The 10133-nt window shown below is 37.3% G+C and overlaps 2 protein-coding genes across 3 annotated transcripts; both read right to left on the bottom strand.

The window, feature by feature from the left end:
* Positions 1-4194, bottom strand: LOC21396463. Of its 2 annotated transcripts, XR_002903425.1 has the most exons (3): positions 4160-4194; positions 1444-3547; positions 1-48 (listed from the first exon to the last, which is right to left on the bottom strand). XR_002903425.1 is itself a non-coding variant. In XM_024174579.1 (2 exons), exon 2 carries the CDS (start codon positions 3527-3529, stop codon positions 1544-1546), a length of 1986 nt encoding a protein of 661 aa, XP_024030347.1. In that variant the 5' UTR covers positions 3530-3547; positions 4160-4194; the 3' UTR covers positions 1241-1543. The 2 variants fall into 2 exon arrangements, 1 of the variants encoding a protein (XP_024030347.1); XM_024174579.1 differs by lacking the exon at positions 1-48 and having other exon boundaries at positions 1241-3547.
* Positions 4195-4923: 729 nt separating this feature from the next.
* Positions 4924-8819, bottom strand: LOC21396462 (aspartate aminotransferase 3, chloroplastic). Its single transcript, XM_010111805.2, has 11 exons — positions 8507-8819; positions 7491-7562; positions 6977-7038; positions 6811-6894; positions 6603-6702; positions 6372-6492; positions 6069-6232; positions 5805-5942; positions 5501-5622; positions 5120-5214; positions 4924-4961 (listed from the first exon to the last, which is right to left on the bottom strand). Exons 1-11 carry the CDS (start codon positions 8732-8734, stop codon positions 4924-4926), a joined length of 1224 nt encoding a protein of 407 aa, XP_010110107.2. The 5' UTR covers positions 8735-8819.
* Between the last annotated feature and the right edge of the window lie 1314 nt (positions 8820-10133).

Genomic DNA, 10133 nt, shown 5'->3' with positions numbered 1-10133 from the left:
GTATCACGCGCAAGGAGACATTCATGACGAGCCTTCTGAGTGCATTCTCTGATATGTAGTTGCACCCAATCAGAAATTGTTGTATAAGGAATACTCATGAAATGAGAATAATGATTATTGGGAACTATAAATTCAGAAGAAGAAATTTCCATCTTCTTTGCGTTGAAGTCTAGAATTAACATACTTGACATATCATAATTATCATTGCAACAATTCGTCTTGTATTTTTGCTATAAGTAGCTACTCTTCTCTCTCTGGTATGTTCAACGGAACTCTAAAGTAGACAAAGTTTTATATCTCGGCACAAGTACTATTTATTTGAAATATTTATATATATATATATATATATATAGATTATGAATTTTTAATTATGATTGCTAAAATAAGATTATACCAGTTAACATAGTGTAATGTCCACCAATGGTAACTAATTAACTCATGCCTTTATGTTTCTTAGAAAGATAAAATAACCCTTGAGGTCATTAAGAAATCTAGGGGTGTGCTAATTTTATTGACTTTTGGAATTTGGAGTATGTATATGGCTTTGGTTAAAACGCACATCTAGCTAATTAATGACTAGTAATATCTCTGGATCTAATGTGCAACTAATTTATTCAAAAGACAAAAAAAAAAAAAAAATTATAATCCTAGTTGGTGCTTGCAGAATAAAGATTGCAATTTATATAGAGGAATAAAATAATAAGCAAGCTGTGATGTCTATTGAAAATAACTGAAAGGTAAAAGTTTGTGATGTTCGGATTTATTAATAGGTAAAATAATAAAACTAGCTAAAGTAATAAGATATGTGTCTGTACCAGTAGCTGAATCCATGCATGCCAATAAGGTTTTTATTGTGTCGCTTTAGAAGTAGCTAAAGCAATGAAACATGTGCCTTTATAAGTAGCTAGATTCATGCATGCCTGGTTGATAGTCATTATTCATTAAGGCTTTCTTTATTATAATAATAATCACGACGATGATGATGTTGATAATAATAATAACAACAACAAAAAACCCCTTCAAAATAATCATTCAATGTACCTAATTCAAGTCAATTGTGTAAACTAAGCTATTTATTATCATATGTTCTGTTTTGCGGTTTTAAACTTCTACAAACTGCTCACCAAATAAATTGAAAAATTCCAAACCGATCAAACAGAAGCAACTTCTTGAAGAAAAACAATCAATTTTGGTTTGGTCAATTATCGAAGTTTTGTCGGTTTTTAAATCTGCCAGCTAGAACAAAACATTGAATGCTCTATTACTCTATGAACTAATGCTATCATGGTAAGACAAATAACACAACGATCAAAAATCTGTTCATAGTCCTACATATTGAACATTTTCTTCACTTTTCACCTATATACAAACAGGCTGATAAAGCCGAGGAAATGATTAGATTTCATACAAATAACCTCCATTGGCTACAAAATTATCAGTTACCTAATTGGTGTTTAGTCGCATTGGTATCTCCCACCATAAACCCGCTACATCGAAAAAGAAAAACTACACAAACAGCACCAAAATATCCCCATCAAAACCTCTAAAGCAGATCTGCAGGAAGAGAAGCAGGATCAAGCTCCCAACAATCTTTCGAAAGTTCTGGAGCCTCATCGCCAGAGAGCTTCCTTGCAGGAATTTGGTGCGAGAACAATCGAATATCATCTTTCTCTAGCCACCTAATGGCATGGGAACCAATTTCGCGTCTCTTGAATATCGTCTTAAACCCGTCAACCTTCTCAAGATACGCCATGCTAAGACCGTGCATCTCACTGTATGTTGTTAAGAACACAACAATGTCGTAGCGCCTTCTGTCCCTAACAGAAAGGTTTCTTCCTTCTCTGCTAAAAGTTGACTCCTTATAAAGTGCCCAGATAGAGCCTTTCTTCGGATAAATCCTAAAAACCTCCCTAGCTGCTCTTTCACAATCCACAGCATGAGAAAAGATATTCAAAGAATTAATAGAAGTTTTCCTAGAAACTTTAAATCTCCCACAAGAGAGATGAAACCCCATTCTCTCCCAGCAACGTAGTCCCTCATCTCCACTACTCTGAAGATCCAACCAACTTAGCTTCACCTCAAAAGGATTCACAGAAACAACGTCATCGATCAAACCATAATTTCTCGGCATCCCATCATCGTCACTGTATATAGCCCAGACCTGTCCTTGCTTGAAGCTTCTCTCAACTCTGTCTTTATCAAAATCATAAAAATCGGAATCCTCCACCGCCATTATCTCTGTATCACTATCTCTTGACCCTCTACACCTCTCTAATCCTGAACGCAAACTCTTCTTCGACGCCGCAGGGTTTACCAATTCTAAATCCTTACTCTTCTTTAGCACCGAGTCTCTCTCAGCCACCAAATTCCTGTTGCGCTTTGGAACCTCACGCCTCTCTTTCTCCTGTTCTCTATGCTTCTCCTTCTCCACCTTTTGTTTCTCATTCTCCTTCTCCTTTTGATTCTCCTTCTCCCTCTCCTTTTGATTCTCCTTCTCCCTTTCTTTCCTCTCCTCCTTTTCTTTATCCTTCTCTTTCCTCTCCTTTAACTTCAATCTCATCCTTTGCTCCCGAGCTTTTTGCTTGACTTGAGACTGAAGCTCGGCTAGTGTCATTGTCCCTTCATCTATTTTGACCCTCTTCGGCTCAGACCTCTCCATGATCTCCCCAACACTACTCATTCTCTTCCTCAATCTCCCACTACTCCATTCTCCACTACTGGCTTCCTTCTTCAAATCTCCAATTTCTTTTTCACCTTTCCTCTTCAATTCCTCAGTCTTTGCCCTTCCCTTAGACTTTTCACTACTGACCACTCTTCTCCCCGATCGAACGCCACCAATTTTCAGGTTAGAAATTGAAGGGCTTATTCCCTCACCATCCCCTGAACTCCTCCTCTTCGGTCTCTCACTTCTAGCCCCAACAGTATTAATCCCATCTTCCCCACCACCATCTTCATCAGTCCCAACCTCGACGGCCTCGAAGCTTTTTCTACAACTCGGGCAAACCAAATTATGCCCCAAATACTTCCTCTCAAACTGGTGCAACAGCCGGCACGTCGAACACGCAGTCCAAAACGTATCCCCCCTAACAGATTCCTCGCTTTCCTTCATTTTCTCATCCTGAATCTGAATCCTGAGCTTCATATCATACTCCTTGCGCCTAATTTTATCCGAAAGGAATCGAAACGCCTCATTGACAAGCTTGAAGGCCTCCTCAGAACCAACATGGGGGTTCTTATCCGGGTGTAAAAGGAGAGCAAGCTTCTTGTACTGCTTCTTAATGGTGTTGAAATGGCAGAATGGCTCAGCCTGAAGGATCTTGTACCACTCGGGTACCGCGGTAGATTTGGAAGCCGCACGCAGGATGCCAACGGAGGTGACCATCGCGGAGAGGCCATCGAGATTCGGGCAGAGGCGTAGGGCCCGCTTCGCATATTTGAGAGCTAATTTGAGCTTGTTGTCCTTGTACTTGGCCTCTGCTAGAGACTTCAGCCGCTGAGCTTCTTCCTCTCGTTCTTCTTCTTCCCCCATTCTTGTCTATTTGGTTTACTATGCAAAAGGAAATAATCTTTTTTATAAGTAATTAACTTTACAGTAGAATGGAACTATATCTCTGCTCAATTTTAACAGAAAGGAAACTCAAGATTATAGATTTTTCCCAATTCCCCTTCAAAAACAATTGAACAAAGTGGCAATATATCATCATATGATTCATATCCCAAAAGGGTGTCATTTGCTAGTGTCAATAGGTCCACCAAAACAAATCTTGTTCCTAACCCAGAAATTAACATTTCACACAAAATTTGGTAAAAAAAAAACAAAACAAAAAAACAAAAACAAAAACAAAAAGAAAGAAAAACAAAACCATTTTCAGAAATTCTTGGAAATTAAATCACTTGCATTTCAATCTTACCTCCTCATTTTTAAAATTTAAAACAATACCTAAATACATTACAAAAGCCCCGAATTCTTGACTTTCATGCATAATATAACAACAAGAATATTTGAAATACAAATTCAACATCAACATTCCTGAAAAACAAACAAATAATATAAGAAATGCATAAAGCTTGAAGAGAGTGTGACAGATACGAAGAAGGTTTGAAAATAATAGCATCCGACATGCAATCAAGAAGAGAGCAGACATAGCCATAGACATACCTGGTAGAAGCCTGAGAAAGGATATATATATATATATATATATAGAGAGAGAGAGAGAGAGAGAGAGAGAGAGAGAGAGAGAGAGAGAGAGGGAGGGAGAGGGAGAGAGAGAGACGGTGGGCAAGTGGGTCGGCGTTTGGGGAGAGAGAATGACAGAAGCTCTGGTCCGATAGTCGATGAAAAAGCACAGATAAGAATGAGCGAGACAGACAGAAATAAGTTGGGCCGTAGAAGTAGACATCGTCTCTGCTAAAGGAAAAGCGACAATGAAATTAAGCGACATGTCGTTAAATGAGAACGATGTTGAAATTAAGCACCATGTCTTTTCCTTTTTTTTTTAGGTAGTGTGAGTGTCGTTGTGTTTAGAGGTGGAAGAAAATAGATGTCGTTTTTCGGTATCTTTGTAGTATAAATACACATATATATTCCGAGTAATTCTGAAGTAAATTTTTTTTTTTTCAATGCAGAAAAAAAGTGCTTTGTATTAGCGGGAAGCAAACTGCAAAAGCTGAAAATTATTAGTTCTTTTTTTTTTTTTTTGCTGGTTAAAATTGTTTTTTTTTCTTTTGTTTACTTGAGAAACTCCTCCTCCTTAATATTTGATTATTCGATTCGATTTAGGCCCCGTTCATTTCGCTAATTTGAGTTTAGAATTCGAGTTTTGCTACAGTAAAAAGCTCTCACAAACAATCACATCTAACTTTTTTGCTACAGTAAAAAGCTCTCACATAAAATCACATCTCAACTCGAATTAAAAACTCGAATCAGCGAACTAAACAGGCCCTTAGACTAGTCATGGACACTTAAACCATGAAAAAATAGCAGAATACTCTTATAAGATGAGGAGAAATAGAAAGAAGTATGAACATCAGGTGACAGCAAAAATGAAATGCTAAGGAGAGAATTAAACCAGTGCAATCATCCGATGGCAATAATGAGGATACGATTAAAAATGCTTACCTCTCGCTCGTAGGGCATCAAAGAGCTGCTGGCGCATGCTTATAATGCGGTCAGCCATAGCCTTCAACTCAATAGTCCATTCATTGTACAAATCCCTGTTAAAAAAAAAAGTTTTACGGTCATGGTTAAACATAAAATACACAGAAAAAAAATAACATGTAGTTAAGATGATATTCTCTTAGGTCAAATATTCAGAAAAAAAATCATATCATCTTATCATCTAGTCCATTATCAAGTTTTTTTCATTTACGTTCTTGTACAAATAAACCCAGTATCACATATGCATGCGAGCATAAGGCTTTGAGTAAAAGACTAATGGTTTCCAAAATAAAATATACCAAACACTGCTACCAGGCATCTGGACCAGTTTGCAATGGTTACCTGTCCTTGAGGATGATAGCCACAATAGATGCACCATGAATGGGTGGGTTAGAATACATGGGTCTTATCACGAGTTTCAGCTGGCTCTCCACCCTGCTTGCTACATCTGCCGTCTTACAGACCTATGTAAAAGTAGAATATTATAATAGACAGTAAAGTTTAGACAAAATTGAAGAGTAGATCAACACACGTATTAGGGAGAGAAAAAAAAAAGGAAAGAATCGTTCAAATACAGACATAGCACCCGAATAAATTGAACCAAAAAATACAATTTACTATGAGGGAGTTGATCTATTGAACATACAATACTTAGAGCGCCAACACGTTCCCCATAGAGGCCCATGTTCTTGGCATAACTCTGAGCTATAAGGCATTCACCACCATCAGCAGCAAACAAACGAACTGGTTGTGCATCTGCATCCAGACTTCCACTGGCAAAACCCTATAATAATACCAAAGGAGAGAGAGAGAGAGAGAGAGAGTTAAATAGCAATTGTGTCCATGCTAAAGAAAGCATTATTCAGCGAAGTGGAATGCCAAGCTGCTCAAATGTACGCTAGCAATGTACCTGATAAGCACTGTCAAAGAAAGGCAATAATGCTTTTGATCTAATCAGCTGCCTAATCTGCTCCCACTGTTCAAGGGTTGGATCAACACCAGTAGGGTTATGAGCACACGCATGCAGCAGCACAATAGCTCCAGAAGGAGCAGAACCAAGGTCTTCTAAGAGGCCTGGTAATCACATTAAAGGAATATCAAAACACAGAACCAAAGACTAAAAATTAATCAAGTTATGTACCACAATCATACGAGTGCTGGACCACATGGAATCACAATAAGAAGGTGAAACAAAACAAATTGTATACTTCACCTTGGAAATTGAGTCCGCGTGTCGCTGGATCATAATACTGGTAGGTTTTCACAGATAATCCAGACAGTGTGAAAACTTTTGTGTGGTTTCCCCATGTTGGCTGAGGTATGTAAATTGTGCGCTGCAGGGAAACGCAAACAACGTCAAGTTTTTCTATATATCTAACGGCTTTATTTAACGGCCAAAAAAATGAAAGAAAGAAAGAAAGAAAGAAGCTGAAACAGTACGTACTTCATGATAGTGTCTTGCTAAAAATTCACCTCCAACTCTCAACGAGCCAGTTCCAGACAAACATTGAACAGTAGTAACCCTGTTCTCTTGGATAGCAGGGCTATATCGAAGCAAGTAAAAGGATGATTAATTAAAAGAAAAATGAGCTAAAGATCAAGCATGAATAAATTGGAACTATTTATCCAATCAAAGCATACGCCTGTTATACCTGTCAGCGCCAAGAATGAGTTTAGCACTCAATTTATTGAAATCCGCAAGTCCAACAATTGGAAGATATTCCTTAACACGTGAACTGCAAGTCATGTAGATTAAGAATCATTAACTACTTCATACAGAGTTCGAAAGTGCAAGGGCCTGCAGATAATATTGCTTACACGTCATTAACAAGCTGCTGTTCTGCTCGTCTCACCACATTCAGGACAAGAGGTTTCCCTTCCTATTAAGCCATGAATGAACATCAGAAATTTAACAACAAATCATCTCAAGTCTAACATTATTAAAGCCTGACTCTTCTGGAACTGGAAATTAGGATACTCGAAATTATAGAAATAATAACACAGTGACCAACTTCCCTTTAACATACTCGCACAAATTACAACGTCAGCTGCTACTAAAATCGCAGGAGGATTTAGAATAATAATAATTTACATGAATTCTTAGCTTCTTTTTTTTTTCCTTTCTAGATGAAACTGAATTAACCATATTCACCACGTGTCCTGTAACTAGATTAAATTTGCCATTAGACAAACACACTCACACATTCAAAAGCATCTAATGTGTATGTTAGATGCCAATATAAAGAAGCGGATACCAATTTAACTGTCCATAATGCTTCACTCTGCACAAAATGATCAAAAATGGTTCTGTAATTCTGAACAAAACACTAACCTCTGTTCTATAAGCACCAACACCCAAATTCAATTTAACCGGGCTTGGATCTTTGTTATATGCAACTGTCACCTGTTCCAAAATTTCAAACGGCATTTGTCAAGATAAATAGAAGGATAAAAGGGAAGAGGTCAAAGTCAAAATGCACAGGCTCCAGAGAGAATTCAGAACCAAAAATGGGCAGTGATGGGATTCAAGAGTAGTTCCAAAAAAAGGTCCAAAGCGACGATTTATTTATGCACAAAAAGAGCGTGATCCACAAAAATGCTTGCTTACCTACAGCCAAACACACCGCATAGGCCTGGAAAAGGTCACCACTTAGCTCAAAGGAAATTTTTTATGCACACAACGACTAGGGCCAAAGAAACTATCTAAATCGATCACAAAACAGGATCAAGGTTTTTTTTTTCTGAGAATTTGATAAAATTGATGGGCAAAATACTAGTTCATTCTAATGGTTAAAGGACAACATTTCTTTTACGCTTAATACTTGGCACCTAATAATCCAAAGAAAATGGAACACGTTTTCATCCCAGAAAAGCAAATTTATTTATCATGATTTAGGACTCAATAATTTAGAAACCTAGGATTAATCAAATCCCCCAAGTTCGGCTTAGCTTCAGCTCATTAAAAAATTTCGTATTTATCAAAAGAATATAACCAAAAACCTAGGATCAATCAAAGAAATTTGTATTCATATATTCTCTGATGAGATGTCTCACAAAAATTACCAGTTTATGATCATCGATCGCGATCCTCGAAAACTGATTTTTTTTTTTAAATAAAACAAAACAAAAACGAAAACGAAACTTTCTTCTGATTAACGCATCGACATCCATTAGCCAAAAGAAGATTATGAATCCGACAAAACAAATCATAAAAAACAAATAAACAGAGCTTTCAATTCATAACTAGTGATGAAAACTAAAACTAATCACAACGTGCCGTGTACGTTTTCTGTGATTGTTCCGTAGACTTAAATGAACCAACTGAATTGAGAGAGAGAGAGAGAGTACCCCAAGAATAGGATCCTCCGGAGCACGAACGATGTGAGCAAAGACGGAATCGCCATGGAAGGCGGAAGTAGGAGAAGCGGAGATGGAATCCATGACGGAACTCGAATTCTCAACGAGAAGGTGTCGAACTAGAGTGTTTAACCTCCGATCAGTTGGTGAAGAAGAAGAAAAAGGAGGGGGAAGAGGAGAAGAACTGTGGGCGAGAGGTGATGTAGACCGGGGGCGCATTTTAGCGGCTTCCGCTAGTTTCCCAAGCTTAAAGTGCGCGCTTTTTTTGGGTAACTTTTTAATTTTATTTTTTTAATTTTTGCATTCTTGGTTTTCAATTGGTAACTGGTTTTTATACCTTAACAGGGACGGTTTTCCTTACGCGGCGAGTCATAGTTGCGGTTTCTTTGCTGATGTCATCTTACGTGGACTCCTTATCCCTTCATTTGAGTTTTTCATTTTTCATTTTTTTTATTATTTTTTTGGACGTACGTACTCTTTGTGAGATTTTTTTTTGGGTAATGTCAAACAAGTGTAATACAAATACAATCTCATATAACTAAAAATAATTTAAGATTGCTTCTCAACTTCTTGTGAATTTTTATTAGTTTTGATGACCATTTAACAACTTAATTTTAATATACTTTCGTGGATAAAGAAAGTTTAATATGCGGACAAACATTAATGTTAGTATGTCTAGTCTTCTAATAATACGAGGAATTTTTTACATGGTTGTGAGACTTAATTTGTTAATTTAAATTTTTAATTTAAATTAAAATGTCATTTTATTAAAAAAAATTTATTGTCACGCGAAATTACAGTAATGACGTAGAAATGTCAAGATCGGTAAAGCTTATATAACGAGGACACGTGGCACAATATTCCTGGAAGTTAGCTTCGGTGTGTTGGCACGTGGATCAAGGTAGAGTTATGCAAGCCTGTAGCCTGTGGGCTGACTGTTTTTCTGGCTGTTTTCAGAGACTGATATATTGATGTGAAATCATGCGTGGCTTCGAATGGGAAGGGCTCGTGAACCGATGATTGAGGTGTCAACTGTCAAGCAATTGGGCTTGATGGGCTGGTATAGGTGTGGATCACAATTCACAAAGCCCGTAAGGGAGATTACGCACACCTTGATTGTGGCTGGGCCCAATAAGCGTCGAGACTCGAGACTGTCAGCTTACCTAGTTGATTGTGGAAAGGTGGGTGGCCTAAGGTAAAATTGAATTACAATGATTTATGGTATTCTAAAGCGTATTGTATTGCGTCTTGTGGTATTCTCACAATACAAACGGGTGTTTGTCTCATAAAATATGATGGAAATGCACCATAAAATTTTATTGTATAGATTATCCTTAGATTACCAAAAATTATAGTTGTTTACGTCTCGATTTCAATTTTAATCTTATATCGTCTTTTATCCTGATTATTGATCCAGTCTGACCTGACTTTTGTATTCTAATGTCACTTTGATCTAAATCATGTCCTTACACTGGTTTAACCTTAATTGAGTTCCATCCCAACCATGACTCAATCTCGTCCCTGACTCGACTTAATCACAACCTCAACCTTGAGATATGTGAAGGGAAAAAACATGAGAGATAAACTTAAAAGAACAAAATAAAATTATAAAAAAAAA

Source organism: Morus notabilis, unplaced genomic scaffold (genome assembly GCF_000414095.1).
Source record: "Morus notabilis unplaced genomic scaffold, ASM41409v2 Scaffold951, whole genome shotgun sequence".
NCBI classification, from domain to species: Eukaryota; Viridiplantae; Streptophyta; class Magnoliopsida; order Rosales; family Moraceae; genus Morus; species Morus notabilis.
Note: the sequence above shows the minus strand (reverse complement) of the source record. Positions and strands in the feature narration are given on the sequence as shown.

Coding starts and splice junctions, on each gene's coding strand:
- LOC21396463 (XM_024174579.1), bottom strand. CDS start 3,529: ATGGGGGAAGAAGAAGAACGAGAGGAAGAAGCTCAGCGGCTGAAGTCT.
- LOC21396462 (XM_010111805.2), bottom strand. CDS start 8,734: ATGCGCCCCCGGTCTACATCACCTCTCGCCCACAGTTCTTCTCCTCTT. Junction 7,039..7,490: donor TTGGTGCTTATAGAACAGAG/GTTAGTGTTTTG, acceptor ATGGCTTAATAG/GAAGGGAAACCTCTTGTCCT. Junction 5,215..5,500: donor GCTATCATCCTCAAGGACAG/GTAACCATTGCA, acceptor TTTTTTTAACAG/GGATTTGTACAATGAATGGA.